We start from the raw sequence: 19,758 nt of genomic DNA on the forward strand, positions 1-19,758 counted from the left end.
TATACTTACTGGGCTTATATTGCTAATCCACCTTTAATGAGAGGGGTCTCATGGTGGGACCCTACTGTTCCTATATATCATAATGAAACAGGTTGGCTTCCCGGTCCTTTTGATATACGTGGTCCTTTAAAGCCTGATGAGGAAGGAACAATGGTTCCATATTATGTTACAGGAGTTTCTGGTCCACCTATTTGTTTTGGTGCCGGTTATCACTGCTTTAATATTGGTCTCCAAAAGTGGCTCACAGTAGAAGGAAATACCACCGGGTTATATAATAAGCTGTTAATAATGCTCTCTGCTTATACTCCTACTGGTTATATTCCAAATCATTGTGAATTTTGTTCTCCATCGAATGAGCCACTCTGTAAAATGCCAACGTTTCTCTCAGTAACTGATTGGGTCCATTGGACTCAGTGCAGGGGAGAACAAGTACGAGTTATTGTTAATACTTCCTATGGAAGCGTCATTACTTGGAGTCCGTATGGCTCCGCTCGTACGGCAGATCCTAAGCAAAATATACAATGGACCAATAACATTACTTGGATGACTGGTATTGCCAGAGATTCCATTGTTTGGCAAGAAAGTGGTTTTTCACCACCATTACCCTATATGAAAGGCTTTTATTCTCAACCTCATTTGTGGAAATTAAGTGCAGCTTTTGAACCTCTTAATGTCTGGACAGGACGGCTATATCAGGCCAATGGTTTTCATAACCTTACTTTTGCACAAAATGTTACCAGATGTTTTCAGACTTGTGTTAAACTTCCCTATTTACTACTCAAAGGGAAAGTTACCTGGGTTCCTGAGACCGGCGAAATCTCTTGTTTTAATTGTACTTTGCATACCTGTGTTAATCATACTATGAGTTTGTCTCCCAAGGAAAGTCTCTACCTCCTGAGAGCCCGAACTGGAGTCTGGATGCCTGTTCAGCTTGGCCGTGCATGGCAAGACAGCCCTGCCTCTGGACTCCTTCATAAGGTGGCTGAACGACTGCTTCGCCGGAGCAAGCGCTTTATCGGCCTCCTTATTGCAGTCATCATGGGACTAATTGCTGTCACCGCTACCGCTGCGACTGCTGGTGTTGCTCTTCATCAGTCTGTGCAGACTGCGGATTTTGTAAGGACTTGGCATCAGAATTCTGAACAATTATGGACTGCTCAACGCCAAATTGATGCTGAAATGCAGTCTGAGTTAGCTGATTTAAACCAAGCAGTTGTTTTAGTAGGTGATCAACTACAAAGTGTTAAAAGACAGTTATTGTTAAAATGTGATTGGAACCAATCTTCTTATTGTATTACTCCTGTTCCTTATAATGAAACTGAATTCCCTTGGGAATGGGTTCGTAAGCATTTGTTAAATCATGATAATCTAACCCAGCATATTATTACCTTACAAACTAAAATTCATACTACTTTTGAGAAACATTTAGAACAACTATCTGGTCAAAGTATTTTTGAAGATGTTATGAGTGGAATTGATAAAATGAATCCTGTTCCCTATATTAATGGGTTCATTGGAACTCATGTTGGAACAATTTCTTTATTCCTTATTTTCATTTTAGTAATTGTTATTGTGTTTTTGCGCTATAAGAAAAGACAGAAAGTTAAGTCTGCTATCTTCTCAGTCATGCTCCGTAAGACGTCTGTAAAACAAAAAGGGGGAGATGTTGCAGGAAGACAGATCTCTGGGTAGGGGCATTCTCATGCCCCACCACCCAGGTGGCATCCCGTGACTCAGGAGACGATGAGCAACTCTCGTCTCCGCCTTCGGCTTTAGGCTGTCGAGGCCACTGAGTCATGGAATCCTGGGTAAAACAGGTTCTGTTGTGTACTCCGTCTGCTTCCTTGTTAATGAAGTCTTGATATGGAGCTGGCCTTGAGGATTAGTGGATCTTCCTTACTTCCTTGACAGGTGCTAGATAAAACAGGAGTTACCCTGGCCGTATTTTACATATTAATGCTACTGTAAGAATTCTTTCACTTGTAAAATTCTCCTGTTGTTGGCTGGAATGTCACACCCTATTCTATTTTTAGTAACTTTTGAAACCCTAATAAAAAGAGGATGAGGCTTCTCGCTCTCCGCTGATGGTCTGAGCGAGCCACAGCCCTCCGTTCGTTACTGGCCAATCATCCTGCCTGCCGGATTTATTTCAGCGTCCGAAACCACAACCAACGCAACAGAGCAAACATTGATTTATCAAACATTTGCTTTTCCATCTCCATGTGAATTGCCTTCTGCCTTTCAAGTCCCAACCCTCAGCCTCCCTCCCCCACTTCTCCTTAGGTCCAGAATGGCACATAACACCTCAACTGCCCCAAACCTCCTTGGGTCTCCTGTCTTAAGACACCCCCACATGTACAGCTGTAATAAACTTGTGACATTTTTACTGTTAATCTGTCTCATATTAATTTGATCATTAGTCTAGCCAGAAGAATTTAGGAAGGTGGGAGGAAATTTTATTTTTCTGCCCTCACACCTGGAAACTTCCTAGAAGTACAATTTTTCAAGCCCCTCAAGCCCCACCTCAGACCTACTGAATCAAAAACCCTGGGAGTGGATCCCAACAACCTGTTTTTAACAAGTTCTTCTGGGGGGTCTAACACATGCTGGAGTTGGAAAACTACTAGTTTACTGTAAAGTCAGCTTTGCAGTTCATCAGAAACTCATGGTCTGAGTCCTTGTTGTTAGAATGTAAATGAAAATTCACTTACTGAGTATTTATTTCTGCCAGGCACTCTTCACGAGTCAACTTACTGACTTCCCAGATTACTATGTGATGGTCGCTTTTGTCCCTGTCTTGTAGAGGACAGTGTTAACCTGCAGACAGATTAGCTCCCACAAGAAGACCGAACTTTTTTTAGGTGTAGAATTTTTCATATAAAAGCCTAATTGGGTAGAAGGACGCATAGGTGTCACAAACTTTGTCTCCAGCACCCTATGCCGGCCAGGCCCGCGCGCGCCTGGGCGCTAGGCATCACCCTCCGCCCTGCCGCAAGCCCTGGGAGCCTGTTCGGGCGCTGGTTACGGTGGAGGCAGGCGTGCGAGGCAGGCGTGCCTCGGAGAAGGCGGCGCGCGGTTGTGGAAGTGTGGGCGGCCATTTTGAGACCGGGCAAGTGGGGCGGAACTGAAGCGGGCAAATGCCAGTTGGCAGGTTTTACCTAAGTGACTGGTACCGTGGGACGGGGAGAAGAGGGAAGACCCGGATGCCATCCCAGGGAGGGATGGCGGGGACGAGGGGGAGGAGAGTGGAGGGACCCGGCAGAGGCAGGGGCTGGTGAAGAAAGGGCGGGGCGAAAAGCAGGGAGAGGCTGAGATGCGAGGAGTGGAGGCGGGGCTAGAAGACGCGGACATAGAGCCGGTTGTTGCCCAAGGCATGGGTAGGGATGATGAGGAGAGAGGTTGGGATGAAAAGGTGTCCCGGTTAGGAGAGAAGGCTAAGATCGGGGAGGTGCTGACCTACAAGGCAGCCCCGGAGTGGAACAAGGAGAAAGTGTAGGGCTAGCAGAGATCGAAAGGCAAAGAAAGGGTCTCTAGTGAAGGGGTGGGGCCACACGAGGAGGCGGGGCGAGGTGCAGGCTCTGGAAGAACCGCTTGTCAAGGACCAGGGGAAAAGGAGCGTCGATAAGAGGCCGAAGAACAGCGACGGCACAGGGAGCAGAAGCAGATCGGGGAGCAAGCTCTAAGAGAGAAACAGGGGCAAGGACAAGGGAATACGAGGGGCGTGGACGAGATCCAAGACCAGGAGAGGGTGGAGCTAGGTACAGGATCCGGTACCCAGGCAGGACTTGAGCCAGGAGAAAAGAGCGGTGGGAAGACAAGTGGGCAGGCGGGGCAAGAGGTAGAGGCGGAGCGAGGTGCAGGTGCAGGTGCGAGATCAGAGAGAGTAATGGGACGGGGGAAAATAGATGGGATGCAGCCGAAGTCAAAAACAGAAACCGAGACAGGGTGAAGAGTACGGGAGGGATGCGGCGCTAGCGCAGAGCGAAATACAAGGGTGGGGCAAGGTTACGGGAGGAGACGAGGAGGCGGAGCCAAACCATGACCAGGGCCGTGGCCGGGAGTAACAGTAGGGGAGGGACGTGGAGTAATAGCGGGGGGGTGGGATGCCTCATAGGAGCAGATGCAGGACCTAGGGCAGCAGCGAAGTCTGGAGCCGAGGCGGAGTCCAAAGCAAGAGTAGGGGTGGGGCCAGGAGCCAAAGCAGTGATGGGGCCAGAAGTCTTACCTGAGGGGAGGCCACGAGGAGGAGCGGAGCCAAGCGGAGGAGCCGAGCGAGGCACTGTAGAGAGGCGGGATCTCAGAAGGGGGCCCCAGAGCGCAGTCTTGCCAGTGGGAGCTGACCCCCGCATTCCCCAGGTTCAAGCCAAGCTGTGCTCTGACCTGCGATGACCCCTGCTGGCCCTGCGTGGCTGAGACTACAAGTCCTGCGGGCTCTGTGGTCACTGCTGGTTGTGCTGTTATCACCTTGGAGTCTGTGGGCTGTCGAGGAGTGCACGTGGCAGGTTGGCCTGAACAAGTTTGAGACGGTAGGCAAGAACCACGGGAGTGACCGCTTCTTCGATCAAGAGCCCCTGGACACAGTGAACAGCTTGTTCAGCCTTCTGGTGAACGCGCCCATTGACCGGGATGAGGTGAGGGGACTGGTGTCAGGAGAACAAGAGAGGTTCCTGGACATGTACCCCACTGGATTCTGGACCTTTGCCTCAACCTCTCCTTGCAGAAATACCTGGGCTTCCCTTACTACCTGAAGATCAGCTACTCCTGCAAGGGAGAGGTGAGTGCAGCCAGAGGGGGCTCATTCTGTGTGAACCTGTTTTCTCATCTCTAACATTTTAACGGTGTAGGCACCACTAGATCATGGAGGCCCTTAAGGATTCGCAAAAATTGTTAATGTCCCACCATGCACATAGTAGGTGCTCAAGTAAGCTTTTATTTATTTATTTGCCATTTAAAAAATTGAGATGTAATTCATTTAAAACGTACAATAGTTTTAGTGTATTCACAAAATTGTGCAAGCATTCACCACTATCTAATCCTGCAGCATTTTCATAACCTCAAAAAGAAACCCTGTACCCCCACCCCTCCAGGCCCTGGGGACCACTAATCTGCCTGGTTCATAGAAAAGGCTCAGTAAATGCTAGCAACAAGCTTCTAGAGTGTGTCCCTGGGCATAGAGTTTTACTCCATGAACCTCTCTTCTTATCTGTAAAAGTGCAGTAATAATACCTTTATTTGTTCATGCAACAGCTACCATGAATCAGATTATCTTTTTTCTTTTTTCTTTTACAATGGAGTGGGTGAACAATGATGAACAACACAGCCAGGTTTTTCTTAGGGATTCAGCCCACCAGGGAAGCAGACAATCAGCAAGTAAATACATAAAATAATTTATGAAGAGTAATCAGGGCAAAGAAGAAAATTAAATGAGGTGATATGTTAGAAAGGAGGGTGTTGGCTGGGGTGGTTGGGGGAGGTCTCTCTGAAGAGGCTTGAGCAGAGACTTGAATGATGAAAAAGGACGACTGTGAGAACTGGGGAAAGCATTCCAGGCCAAGGGAACAGCTAGTGCAAAGGCCCTGAAGTAGGAAGGAGGCCTGTGTGGCTGGAGCCAAGAGAGTGAGGGCTGTGGTAGTGGAGAGGTCAGGGAGGTGACTTAAAGCCTCATGAACCCTAGTGAGGACTTGACTTTCATCTGAGTGAGATGGAGCCATAGAAGGTTCTGAGCAGAGGGGGGACATCATCTGACTCAGGTGTTCACAGGCCCCTCCTGCTATGTGGGGGAAGCAGACTTTAGGGGACAGGGATGGAAGCAGGGAGACCAGGGAGGTTGCTGATGCATGGTCTAGGCAGGACTTGAGGGCTGACAGGACCAGGGTGGTCATGGCCACTGTTGCCCTGACAAGGAGGAGGTCCTTGCTCCACCAGTACCTGCTGTGCTGTGATTGGGAACCCAGAGGCAGGGCTAGGACAGGTATATTCAGCAGGATTACAAGGGTCCTGGCTGAGGCATTCCTCAGGATGAAAACCTGTGCAAAGGTGATCAGATCCATTAAGTGTCTCACCCTGGTCTCGAAGCCCACCCTCACCCCCCACCTGTAGTGGCCTGAGCACAGCCTTCTCTTGGATATCCATCCAACCCTTTGCATATGCGTGTTCCATACACTTGGAACGCCCTTCTTCCCTCCTTCTTCCATCTCCACTCTAAGTTCCACCTGCCCTTCGCAGCCCAGCCAGGATCCTGGCATCTCTGGGAGGTTGTTCCTGGCTATCCGCTCACCCTCTTCCCCAGTTCTTTCTGTCCTCTCTCCCATCCTACCTTTACCCCAGGCCCCAGCCCCCAGCTCTCAAACCTGGCTATCCTCTGACTGCTGGGGTTGGCAGAGTCTCATTTCTGCAGGGAAGGTAGAAACCTTAAGAGTGGGCCTGGGAATCCCTGAAATGAGGGAGGAGACTACTAGCAGTTCTGGGTGCCAGGTTCAGTTCCACCATCACAATTTTGCTTATCCCGTGCTGCCCATCTCTGTGTATTCCCTACATCCAAATTCTATCTGAAGACCTTGGCCCTGGACTCACCTCCTCCAGGAAGACCTCCTAACTTTCCACATTCCTTAGCCCCTCTGTCCTTCTCCTAGCCTGGCCTGTTCTCCATCCCAGCTCTAAACCTAGACCATGTTCTCTGACCTTCCCATGGTGGAGAGTTTGTTCTCCCTACCCAGCCTAGGAAGACAAGCTACTAAAGGTGGGGTCAAGGCAGGGGTGGTGGTGGTGTGGGAGGTTGGTGGCGGAGCCAGAGGTTATCTTAAAGACAAACCCTTGGGGCCATCTCACCCTCAGTCCTCCGAGGCTCTGGTCCGCAAGGGCCACCTGACGGGGCTGAAGCCTGTGGTGCTAGTCACCTTCCAGTCCCCAGTTAACTTCAATCGCTGGAAGTTAGAGCAGCTACAGATCCAGATGGAGGCAGCCCCCTTCCGCAGCAAAGGTGGGCCTGAGGGGCATCTCAAGGGATCATAAGCCTGGCAGGAGTGTGGGGGGATTACTGGGGGAATGACTTAGAGGGGAGGCTGGGGCCATCAGAAGGTTCCATAACCTGGTGGGTTTGTGGGGCTTGTTGGGGGCCTTAGTGGGGTCTGAGATCTGGAGGAGGGCATGGGAGGAGGCCTCAGCAGGTTTCATGGCCCCGAGGGAGCTGCACAAGGGCCTCGGTGGGGCCCATGGCCTAAAGTGGGACATGGAGAGTTGCAGGGAGATCAGTGGCCTGTGGCCTGGAGGGGCTGCTGGGAGGCCCCAGCAGTCTCAGTGCCCACTGCCTACCAGCAGGGCAGTGCAACGCAGAGGAGGTGTGTGTCATGAGCTGGTACACGCCCATGCCCATCAAGAATGGCAGCGTGGTCATGCGTGTGGATGTCAGCAGTAACGGCCTAGGGCCCCTCATCCCCCCAAAAAGGTGCCCTTCCCCACGCCCAGGGCAGGGGGTAGACCTGGGAGGGACTTCCTTATCTCCCGATCCACCAAGAAACCAGAAGGAGACTAAAAGGAGGAAACAGGGTGGGTAGGTAACTGTGAACTATGGCAGGAGCCCCCGAAACCAGAACCCTCCCCTTTGCCTGCCTCACACCGACTGCCAGGTTTCAGGTGAACATCAATGGCTTCCTGAAGAGAGATCAAGACAACGAGCTCCAGTTCACTGTGGGGAATGAGGTAAGGGGCCTGGCAGTGGGGATGGTAGAGATGTGGGTTAAAGACAGTGGGCGGGTACTCTAATACTTCCCACACAAGTGGCGGGCTCCACTTAGAGAACGCTTAATTTGTGCCAGGCCCTGGGTGAAGTGCTCTACTAAATACACAACCACATGTCTTCACAGGCACTTACTGAGCACACGAGGTGGCCCCATGGGAACAAAATAGTGAACACACAGACCTGAGTCCCTGACATCTTAGGGCTGACATTCTAGTGGGGGAGATACAGACAGCAAACCAGTAATAAACATGAACTCAAGTAAATTCATAGTAGGTTAAAAGGTAGACAGTGCTCTGGAGAGAATTCAGAGAGAGGGGAATTGGGTCTGCGCAGCAGGGACAGCAGTGTTTGATGGAATGGTCGAGAAAGGAAGAATTGAGATCACAGAGGTGCGGGGGACAAACTGTGCGGGGCCTTGTGAGTCAGGAAGAGGACGTTGGCTTTTACTCTAAATGAGATGAAGCCAGCAGAGGGTAGAGGGATGTTGATTAGCTCTCCTGTCCCTCCCCTGGCAGCTCAACAATCTGATACCCCGGTACTTTGTGAATGTCTCATCGAGGCCACTGTGGTACACTGTGGACCAGGCACCTGTGCTCATCCTGGGTGGAATTCTTGAGGAGAAGTCCATCCTGCTGACTGACACCAGCTTCAAGGACTTTTTTCTTGTGGAGGTGAGAGACGCAGGGCAGATGTTGGACTGAGACCTCTTGGCCTCAGCCCCTAAAGTGGGTTGTGGCCTGGGTCTATGGAAGGGGTTTCCAAAGACATAACCCATCTCCCCAAGAGGCAGATAGCATCTACAACCAGACAACCTGGGTTCAAATCCTGGTTCTGCCACCTCCTGCCCATGTGGCCTTGAGCAAGTCCCTTCACCCGCCTGGTGTCAGATTCCTCCTCTGTAAAATGGGAATAATATTTATATTTACCTCATAAAATCAGTGTGAGGATTATATAAGTTAATATCAGCCAGACACAGAATGAGCAGTATGTGAGTGAAAGCTGTTATTATTTATAGGTCCACCATTTGTAATTCTGAAACTCAAAACACTTTGAAAATGGCATTTTCACAATTTAGGGCTCAAATTCACTCGTCAAGAAACCCTGACCTGAACTAACAAAGGCTACTTAGCCTTTTTGCATCCCTTTTAGTGTTAATATTCAGATTCTGCCTTGCAGAAATCTTAAGGTGTTTGATTATGGGGTGTATCCCTCGATCCCACTTATTTACATATAAATACTGTATATGTGCCATAGTACCTTCTAGATGCTGGAAAACTCTGATCTGTGATATACATCTGGCCCCAAGGGTTTTAATTTGGCATTGTGAGCCTATAATATTACCAAATGTGGAAAGAGTGTCTGAAGCAAGGGTTTTTTAAAAGTATATTTTATTGACTATACCATTACAGTTGTCCCAATTTTTTTCCTTTGCCCCCTCCATCTGGTATCCCGCTGCCCTCCAGCAATGCCCTCCTTAGTTCATGTCCATGGGTCATGCATATAAATTCTTTGGCTTCTCCATTTCCTGTACTATTCTTAACATCCCCTATTTAACATCCACTTCAAATACCAATTATGCTTCTTATTCCTGCACCATTTCCCATTTCTCCCCCTCCCCCCTCCCAGCTGATAACCCTCCATATGATCTCCATACCTATGATTCTTTTCCTGTTCTAATTGTTTGCTTAGCTTGTTTTAGTTTTTTGTTTTTTAGATTCAGTTGTTGATAGTTGTGAGTTTGTTGTCATTTTAATGTTCATAGCTTTGATCTTCTTTTTCTTAAATAAGTCCATTTAACATTTCATATAATAGGGGCTTGGTGATGATCAACTCCTTTAGCTTTACCTTGTCTGGGAAGCATTTTATCTGTCCTTCCATTCTAAATGTTAGCTCTGCTGGATAGAGTAATCTTGGTTGCAGGTCCTTGCTTTTCATCACTTCAAATACTTCTTGCCAGTCCCTTCTTGCCTGCAAAGTTTCTTTTGAGAAATCAGCTGATAGTTTTATGTGAACTCCTTTGTAGGTAACTCCCTGCTTTTCTAGCTGCTTTTAAGGTTCTTTCTTTACCTTTAGCCTTTGACATTTTAAAGACTGGTCCTCTTTGGGTCCAATTTGTCTGGGACTCTCTGTGCTTCCTGGATTTATATGTCTGTTTCCTTCAGCAAATTAGGGAAGTTTTCTTTTGTTATTTTTTCAAATAAGTTTTCAATTTCTTGGTTTTTGTCTTCTTCTGGCATCCTTATGATTTCGATGTTGGTCCTTTTGGAGATGTCCCAGAGTCTTCTTATTCTCTCCTTGTTTTTTTGAATTCTTGTTTCTTTACTCTATACCCCCTCGTGTGTTTATTTCTTCCTTATGTTCCAATTCATTGATTTGAATCCCAGCTTCCTTCCCTTCACCATTGGTTCCCTGTGGATTTTTCTTTATTTCACTTAGTTTAGCCTTCATTACTTCCCTTATGTGTTTGCTGTACTCAATGTGTCGTCCAAGCATCCTTATCACTCTGCATCTGATAGGTTGCCTATCTCTGTTTCACTTAGTTCTTTTTCCAGAATTTTGTTCTGTTCTTTCATTTGGACCATATTTCTTTGCCTCCTCAATTTGGCAGCCTCTTTATGTTTGTTCTTTGTGTTAGGTTGAGCTGCTTTTACTCCCTATCTTAGCATACCTGTTAAGTTGTATGGGGAGGAGACTTAGGTATTTGCCAGGGTGGGGCAAATCGCTTCACCACTTTGTGGCTCTGTGTCAGGGGAGGACTTGGAGAGGGGACAATGTTGCTCCCATCCATATATAATTCCCAGTTAGGTTCTGTCAGTGGCTGCTCCAATAGATCCTTTGCTGAAATAAACTTGGTCAGTGATTTCTAAGCAATCATGCTGAAGATCTAAGCCTCCCTTCGAGTCCAGAAGTAATGTAGCCAGGTTTAAGATAGCTGTGGTTTGTAAGGTAACACCTGGGCTGTTTAATAAAGTAGCCTGATATTTTTCCCATGCATCCGATACCTCCCTTCTAACATTTCTCGGCAAAGGTTTCTATCCTTTGTATTTCTCCTTTTAAGTTTCTGGCAGTCCTTTCTCCAGTAGCCCTTCTTGCAATAGGTACATCGATTGGCACCTAGATGGTCTTTCCTCCTTCCTTTCAGGCCCCACTTCTAGTTCTCCCGCACTGTTTCTAAGAAAACCGAGGCCTGCTTTAATTTCTTTGTTTCCTAGGCATGGTAAACTTTAAAGGTTATGTCTACCACCAGCTCAGAGGGATTCATTCCCAGCACCCCATCTAAATGTTGGAGCCTCCTTTTTTGTTTTCTTTAAAAAAAAACGTGGAATGCTTCACAAATTTGTGTATCATCCTTGCACATGGTCCATGCTAATCTTCTCAGTATCATTTCAATTCCAGTATGTGTGCTGCTGAAGCAAGCACTGGAGCTTCCTTCTGATAAAATAAAAATAAAAATCAAGTTTCCATCCAGACATATTCTGGTCCCTATGGGTCAGCATCAATGTGCTTTTGATAAGCCTGATAGATCCCTTCTAAAAATTCAGAAGGATTTTCTTTTGGTTTCTGTTGAATTATGCATATCACATTCAGGCTCTTCAGGTACCTCTTTCTTAAGCCCTTTCAATGTACACCCTTTGTAATGTCCCAGGTTCCCATTATTTGGGTCCCAGTTGGGCTCTGTAAAGGGAATTTTCCCATTTGGGTTGGGGACCCTGTTGGGATTCTCTTGATGGAGATGATGAGCCTCTTCATTAGCTTTATTTATAACTAGCTGCCTTTCATCTGCTGTTAGAAGGATTTTAAGGAGAGCCTGTACATCTGCCCAGTTTGGTTGGTGAGTGGCAAAAATGGAGATGATAAGATCTGCAATTTTCTGAGGATTCTCCCTATGTGAAGCATTGAAATTCTTCCAATTCAGTAAATCTAAGTGGAAAATGGGAGTATAGGCCCAATAGTGGCCAGGCAGGCTGGCCCTCCTGGTTTATTCTGCCTGTAGGGTATTGCCTCAGAGGGAATTGTCTTGCTCTGGATAGGGATGTTCCCTGGCCAAATTGCATGCCCTGCTAGGTCTTCGAGGGGGAGACCATGCTGTCTTCATACAGGGGTGGGGCTGTTGCCTCTCTGGGCCCTATTACAGGGGTATCTAGCAGTGGGGGTGAGGTAGGGAAAATCTTCCTGTTGCTAATTTTGCATCCCCTGGGTTCTGGTCATTAAAGAGACTCATCTCCTCATTTCTCTTTTCTTCCTATGTCTTCCTATCAGGGAGGGGTTTTGAAGCCAATCCCCTTCTCTGCATCAGTAGGTTGTTCCCTTTCTTTGTGTAAAGACATAAATGCCCAGATATAAGGGATTTTGTCCCATTTATATGACTGTTAGGAAAGCAATTCCAACTGTATGATGGTGTACTAATTTAGGGGACCATTTGGGGGCCATTTCCCCCCATAGTCTAAAGTAGACATAGGCCAAGCAGTGTTACAATAGAAAACCAATTCATAATTATTGGATCATTTCTGTACATGGACCAATCTGCTAAAATTTGTCCCAATGGGCTCTCTTCAGGAGTTGAAACAGAACAACTCCTGATGGCACAAAAGTACAAACCCAAAACCACGACCACAGCAAGACCCCAGACAAAGGGGGAACATAAAAACGAAACTTGGATCCATAATTTTGTTATTTCACATGAGTGCTCAGAAGCAACTCTTCGCATCTCATCTACTGACAACTGATATGCGAACAGTCCTAACTGGACCCAGACGGCATGAAGCCCAAGCGGCAAGGGTAGCCTGCCAGCCGGAACTGCAGATGGTCCTAAACGGGCCCAAGAAGCACAAAACCCAAGCGGTGGGGTTAGAAGACGCCTGGTGTGCATGCTGGTCTGACTTTCCCACTCTCGAAGTCCATCTGCTCCCCAGACCTGTTTCCTTTCACCAGTCAAGTGTCGCAGACAGCTGATGCCTTGAGAAGGAGGAATTCAGGAATATTCCCCAAGGAGAGCTCTCAGCAACTGCTGGGAAGTCCCCACAGTCTTACTCCTGGAGTGGCCTGCCACAGGCAGCTGGGACTTCCCTCCAGGACTTACCAGAGTTACCCTCCACGCTGTCCTACCAGAGTCACCAAAAACTTTATCCAAACAGATGGAGGTTCTGCTGCCTGCTGCAGTGAAAGCCAGACTCATGAGGCAGGTACTGGTGCAATAGGGAAGAGGTTTTACCCAGGTGCTGTGCAGCCTGCGAGAATGTCAGACCCCTGTCTCAAAGACCATCGCTCCTTCCTTCTTAAGCCCACTGTTCTTATAGGGATAGGGAGGGGAGGGCTTCTTTCCTATCCAATTATCTTGCTAGCTTTTGGTGTGCTAGGAGCCCTATTCATTCATCTTTCTAGCTTTAGGTGGCTCAGGTCCTACCTATTTATCTTTCAAGACTTTGGCTCCCAGACCTGATCATTCTCTTTCTAGCTTTTGGCGCACTGGGCCCTATTCATTCATATTTCTAGCTGGTGGAATGCTTGGGTGCTATCCATTCATATCTCTGCTGCCCTCTTGGCCAATGGGGAAGACTCCTAGGTGCTTTGACCGTCTATGGCAGTGGTTCTCAACTTTCCTAAGGCTGCAACCCTTTAATACAGTTCCTCATGTTGTGGTGACCCCCAACCATAAAATTATTTTCGTTGCTACTTCATAACTGTAATTTTGCTACTGTTATGAATCATAATGTAAATATCTGATATGCAGGATGTATTTTCATTGTTACAAATTGAACACAATTAAAGCATAGTGATGAATCACAAACACAATATGTAATATGTAATTATATATGTGTTTTCCGATGGTCTTAAGCAACCCCTGTGAAAGGGTCATTTGACCCCCAAAGGGGTCGCCACCCACAGGTTGAGAACCGCTGGTCTATGGTAATGTTAGTCCCCCAAATTTTTTTTGTCTCTCCAAAATAAGAGCTCTTTTACTTCTGGTCATGATAGTGGCATAGGTAAACATGGCTTGCTTCCTTGTAAAACTGTAACAGAACCCACGGGCTGCCCCAATTGGAACAGAACCCATGGGCCATTTGGTTATTAGGGGTCCGATTGCCCGCCGCCAGAAGCATAACTCTCAATACCAGAGTTGGGTGAAACGAAAAAGAATTGTTTATTTAATAGTTACATAGATTTAGATTATTTGCAGATTTCTGCCATTAAGTCTTATTTTCTTTAGGACACCCACAAACACATAGTTCTGCCTCCCCCTACCAAACCAGTCTAGTTTTAGAAAAGTCAGAGGTACAGTCTTCCTACTTCCCAGACACAGTTTAGCTTTACCGGTAGCTGCCAATCACTCGATCCTGATTGGAGAGGTCTTGCCTGTGTCGCTGTGCTCTCCAGCTCTTAATGCAGAACCACATGGAGTTCCCAGCCTCTTGTAAACTGCATAGAGTTCTCCCTTTCCTTTCAAAGCCGCATGGTGTTCTCCTCCTTCCTTGCAAACTGCGTGGATCTCTCCTCTTCTCAAAATGGCATGAAGATCCTCTTCTCAAGACCGCATGGAAAACCCAGCTAAAATGTCTGCCACCTATTCTTAAACCCCTGACTGCGTCCTCTGACACAGTGGTAACCAGTTCTGACCATTCACGGAACCTTGCACAGGCTCTGTGTGCTCTTCCTGCACCATTTCATGGTCAAAACCCCTCCCACCTTCTTGGGGCCTTGGAAGAACCAAAACCATTTGCATAACTAAGAAACTAGCTACTAGCCATAGTTATGCAAAGGCATCTTAAAAGCTGTTCCCTTTTCCCTACCCCCCAACCCGCAGGCACTGGGGATTTTTTGGACACCCCCATTCTGTAACAAAACCACATCAAAATTACAACAAAAACATAGAACAACCATCACTCAGAACTGTCAGAAATCAAGTAAATGGATGGCTGACAACTATGGAATTTAAGAAACCACATCCATCCAGACTGGTAGGAGTGGTGGAGCCATGAACGAGCTGGTCCCACATTCACAAGTGGTGGATAAAAATTCAATAAGGATATTGACAGCCTGGGTTCCCATGCTGCTCCCCACTCCCCTGCCCTGCCCCTCTTGCAGCTGCTTGGGAGATAGCGATGTTTTGGGCCGGGAGTTTCCCATGGTAGCTGGGTGCATCAAACCAAACCGTGTTTGGCCTTGATCAGCCAGTCAGACTCACAGCTGAGAGATAAACAAACTGAATTCAATAGTACCTTTTTTCTTCCCCCTATAAAGCAACACCCTTCCCCCTCTGGAGTTCGGAGTTGGAGCCATTTATGGCACAGCTCCTTCCTTGCTTGCTAATTTCCTCAATAAACTTCTTTTTCTGCTCACTGCATCTTGATGGTTTTCTGAGTGACTCCATTCTTACAGATATCTCAGGAGCAAGGAGTCCAAGCCCCTGACCAGGCTCCCCAGCCCAAGGTTCCAGTGCCAGGAAGATACTTCCCCATAACTTCTGACTGTAGAAACCAGTGGGGATTGAGTCAGTAGAAGAAACTGCTGGAGTTCCAAGCAGATCCCCTTATTCAGACCCACAACAATACAGGTAGAAAGTGTGGAGGCAGCAGAGGGCAAGCTGGGCTCCCCAGCCTAGAACACCAGAATCAGGAAAGTAACCCTAATAGCATCCAGTTATGAAAAGCAGCTGGGTTTCTGTCCGACCGACCGGGGAGATGGCTAGAGATGTACAGAGCCTCTCAAAGAGCCAATAAACAGCATTTCTTTTGCAGCCACTTACACTGGGCTCCAGGACAGGGACAGCAGAGTGGACTAGAGCACTGAGGAGAGTCTGGAGTTGGTGGCTCTGAGGAGAGAGCTGAGGGTCAGCCACCAGGATTCCTGTGCTGTGTCATTCCCCATACTGCGGAAGCCATTATTCTCAGGCAGAGCACCCCTCTTCAAGTGGCATCAGACTGAGGGAAAGCAATAGCCCCACCCACAGTAATCCCTCTTGCCCCACCCTGTGGAGTTTAAAACAGGCTGCAGAGGAGTGCAACTGGAGGCTATTTCAGAGATCAAGCCCGACAAAAGCCTGCAGACAGAGTTGGATCTCTGGGAGCTGTGAGACTTTAGCTGAAGGGGCGGGAATAGTTTAAACAGATGCTATTGCTCATTCTCATAATAGTCCAGAACTGAGGATTGTTTCAGGTACTGATCTCATTTGTATGAGATCATTTTCCATGTTCATTTTCCAGCCAAGGGAAGGGGCAGAAGCAGAGAGTGGGCTGTTTTATTTTAAGCAAGTTTCACTTCCACTCACATTCCATTAGTGAGGAATTAGTCAGTTGGCTACATCCAACTCTTACATAACTCAGGGGGTTGCTGCTTGGGATGTTCTACAAAGAACAAGAGGAGGTTGTTGCAAGGTAGTTTTATTTACTAGTAGTATCAAGTAAAGGAGACAGGAATCCAATCCAAAGCTGTCTCCCTGAAGGGAGGCTTAGGCATTGCTCATATGTATGATTTGGTAAATTACATGTTGATTTCTTCTTGACAGTTGTCTACACTTACCTGGTTAGGTTTCTGTCAGGTTCATCTGTTTACAGCTGGTCTGCAAAATACTGTGTTACATTTTAACTGTTAAAAATTGCATTTAGTAAGAACCAGACCTTGATACCGGTATCCTACCTAACACAACTGCAAGGGAGGCTAGGAAATATAGTTTCTACCTGGGCGGCACATGCCTTGCTAAAACTCAATTCACAAAGAATGTGGGGAAATTGATTGGGGGTTAATGATCCATCTACCAAAAGTGAAAGAGGAAATTTGTTGGTTCGTGTAATGGAAAAAGTAAGGACTTCAGGTCCAGCTTGGCCAAGGGTTTCAAACAATGTCACCAAAGCTGAATTTCTCTCCGTCTCTTGAACCTGGTTCCTCTGTATTGACTTTATGTTCAAAATACCTTTTTCCTCTGGAACTGCGGAGACTGCATTTTCTCAGGCCCACATCCAATGGAGAAGATAGTTCCCATTACACCCTAACTCCCGAATTACAAGATTCTTTCCACTGGGTGTGGCTCAGGCTGCTTGTCCATCTTGGCTCAATCTTGTGGCCAGGGAAATCTAACATGCTGCTTATTGAATTAAGTGAGTTAGAACTCTCAAACTTTACCCAAATAAAAGATCCAGCTGACCCACAGCTTTTCTCTTCCTCATGTATCTGAGAGAAGAGAGGTTTGGTGATCCATTTCTAGCTTAACAAAGAAAATTTCCAAGTATTTCTTTCAGAAAATACGCATCATTTCAAATATTAACAGTGCTATACCTTAAGTATGACAGCTAATCAAAATGACAGACTTAGAAGGTACAGGTTAGTTTCACCAGGCATAGCAACAACCCCTGGTCTTGTTACCGGACACGAACTGGCCCAAAGAGTTCTGCCTCAGGCCAGACTATAGTTGACAGCCTCAGTTCCCAAGCCCTCCCCCTCCCCCCGCCCACCTGCAGCTGTCTGGGAGTTTCCTGTGATCGTGGGGTGCGTCCAGCTGAGCCCCGTTTGGTCTTGATCAGCCCGTCAGACTTACAGCTGTGAGATAAACTGAATTCAATAGTGCCTTTTCTTCTTCCCCCTATAAAACAACCCCCTCCTTCCCTAGGAGTCCGGAGTCGGAGCCATTCGCCGCACGGCTTCCTTCCTGCTTGCTAATTCCCTCAATAAACTTTTTTTGCTCGCTGTGTCTTGATGGTTTTCTGAGCGACTCCGTTCTTACCGTAGTCTGTGGGTTCTTAACATCGTGTAGGAAGGATTTTACAACACATGTCCAGGTGATTTTGAGAATACATTTATTAAAGCTGGTGATAGTGAAACAAAGGAAGGACTTAGGGTAGAAGAAGTAACAGGAGAGAGCCTGGGTGGTGCTCTGCTTTAGCTCCCTAGAAAAATTATAGGAAGGGACTGAGCCAAGGTGGGGCTGCTGTTAGCTCACTGGGAAGTCAGAGAAAAGGGGGCTCTGGAGACAGGATCAGCCTATAAGCCCGGGTTGAGCTGCCACTTGGCTGCAAGTCTCCTGGGGACCCTTAGAGTCTAGGAGGAAGTAAAAAGTTCTTGCCCAAAAAGGGGCATGGGCATGCTCTGGAGCAAGCCCACACTGAGCCTTTGTCCTGAGGGTTTATCTTTCTTCTGCTGGTGAGAATCTTAGGGGAGGGTTTGGGATCATTCTTTGGTCTGCTATACTATTTTACTTTTTCTTGGGTCTGTCTGGCTTTTAATGGGGTTTTTGTTATTTGCTCACCTGCCTTCATCTGTCCTTGGGTTTAGCTGACAAATGACATTGAGTGTCTGTTCTCTATCTCCTGGACCAGGGTGATTTAAGCTGTGTGTTCTTTAATTAGGAAGGAAAGGTGTAAACCATTTGCTCTCAAGTGCCCTAGGTGAGGGAGATAAGGTCTTGTGATTCACCACCAGTTGATCAACTGTTTAGCCTTGTGTAATTGTCTTGTCTCAGTTTCCCCATTCTACTTGTCCAGGAATTTTCCTAACTTTTTACTACCCTGTTACAGTCTGAGTGGATTACTGGACTTCTTTAGAAATAACATTTTCGAGGACATTCTTATGGTACTGAATGTTCATGTTCTCCTTAACTTGGTAAAATTTCCCTCAGCAGCAGAACTTAAAGAGTGTTGCTTTGATTCCTACTTTTTATTGGAAAAGTTAGTGGAAATTTTCACTTTTTAGTGGAAACTTTCAATCAGACACAAAAGTAGAGAAAGTAGTATAATAAACCCAGCTTCAATAATTACCAACATTTTGCCTTTTTTTTCATTGTTCCACCCTTTTTTTTTTTTCCTGGAGTGTTTGAAAGAAATTACCAGCTATTATACCATTTCACCTGTAAATTCTTGAAGTACTTGAGGAGGTAACTCTAACATGAGGACTTAAACAAAACAAAACAAAACAAGACGAAAAACCACAATTATAGTACCTGGGGAAAATAGCAATAACTCCTTAATATTGTCTAATCTGGTCATAGTTAATTTTCCCCAATTATCTAAAAGTGTCTTTTAAAGTTGGTTTGTTTGAATCAGAATCAATACAGTACATTGCATTTGGTTGTTAAGTCTCTTACAGCCCTTCTCAATTGTAAGTCTGCTCCCTGCTGTGCTCCTGTCCCCTACCAACCACCTTTTCTCAGGCAATTTAATAAACCAGGCCTCTTGTCCTATAGTATTGGGCTGCTTCCTTCTTCATGGAATCAGTTCACTTGTTCATTCTGATCCTACGTCAGCTCAGGCTGCCATAATAAGGTACCACAGACTGGGTTACTGCTGGACAGAAAGGGGGTACTGGGTGGAGGGGGTAAAGGGGAAAAAATTGGGACAACTGTAATAGTGTAATCAATAAGATATACTTTAAAAAAAGAAATTTATATTCTTACAGCTCTGGAGGCTGGAAGTCCACGATCAGGTGTCAGCAGGGTGAGCTTCTGGTGAAACCACTCTCCATGGCTTGCAGAAAGTGTCTACTCTCTGTGTCCTCACATGGCCTTTTCTCTATGTGCTTGAGTAGAGAGAGACCACTCCTGGGGTCCCTTCCTCTTCTTACAAGAACATTAGTCTAATAGGATTAGGGCCCCACCCTTACGACCTCATTGGACCTTAATTATCTCCTTAAAGGCCCTATCTCCAAATACAGTCACACCGAGTAAGGGTTAGGGCTTCAACAGATAAATTCGGGAGGGAACACAATTAGTCCATAACAACCCATATTGCCAATAAACAAGTAGTGAGCTCTAGAAGCTTGATTAAATTTAGATTCAATCTTTTTGGCAAGAACCCTTCACTGGCGGTGCTTTCCCACTGTTGGTGATATTGCCAGTATTAGCGATCAGTCAGTGAATTCAGATAGTGTCAGCCTGACAGCCAATTGTGTTCAAGGTAGAATAGGATTATTAAAAATGTGCCTTGGGCCAAGCATGGATCTTTTGGATCCAACCCTCAGGGGCCTGGGGAACAGGGGACGCTTAGCACCATTGAATATGCTGTGCACTGTGTAAATTTAGGGAGCAGCCCTGGCTG

The 19,758-nt window shown here is 46.7% G+C and overlaps 1 protein-coding gene and 1 non-coding gene across 2 annotated transcripts in view; one reads left to right on the forward strand and one right to left on the reverse strand.

Annotated features, from left to right (window-relative positions):
* Positions 1–4,376: 4,376 nt before the first annotated feature.
* The window catches only part of CATSPERG (catsper channel auxiliary subunit gamma), a 30,436-nt gene continuing 15,054 nt past the window's right edge, over positions 4,377–19,758 (forward strand). Inside the window, exons 1-6 of the mRNA XM_090260107.1 lie at positions 4,377–4,631; positions 4,721–4,774; positions 6,835–6,979; positions 7,318–7,444; positions 7,626–7,698; positions 8,254–8,409. Of these exons, the coding sequence (XP_090116233.1) occupies positions 4,386–4,631; positions 4,721–4,774; positions 6,835–6,979; positions 7,318–7,444; positions 7,626–7,698; positions 8,254–8,409 (801 nt within the window). The 5' untranslated portion in view covers positions 4,377–4,385. The remainder of the gene's footprint in view (positions 4,632–4,720; positions 4,775–6,834; positions 6,980–7,317; positions 7,445–7,625; positions 7,699–8,253; positions 8,410–19,758) is intronic.
* Positions 11,052–11,158, reverse strand: LOC149994604 (U6 spliceosomal RNA). Its single transcript, XR_016507982.1, has one exon. It is a non-coding gene; the product is annotated as a U6 spliceosomal RNA (small nuclear RNA).

This window comes from Furipterus horrens, unplaced genomic scaffold (assembly GCF_987537825.1).
Source record: "Furipterus horrens unplaced genomic scaffold, mFurHor1.1.pri manual_scaffold_13, whole genome shotgun sequence".
Lineage (NCBI taxonomy): Eukaryota > Metazoa > Chordata > Mammalia > Chiroptera > Furipteridae > Furipterus > Furipterus horrens.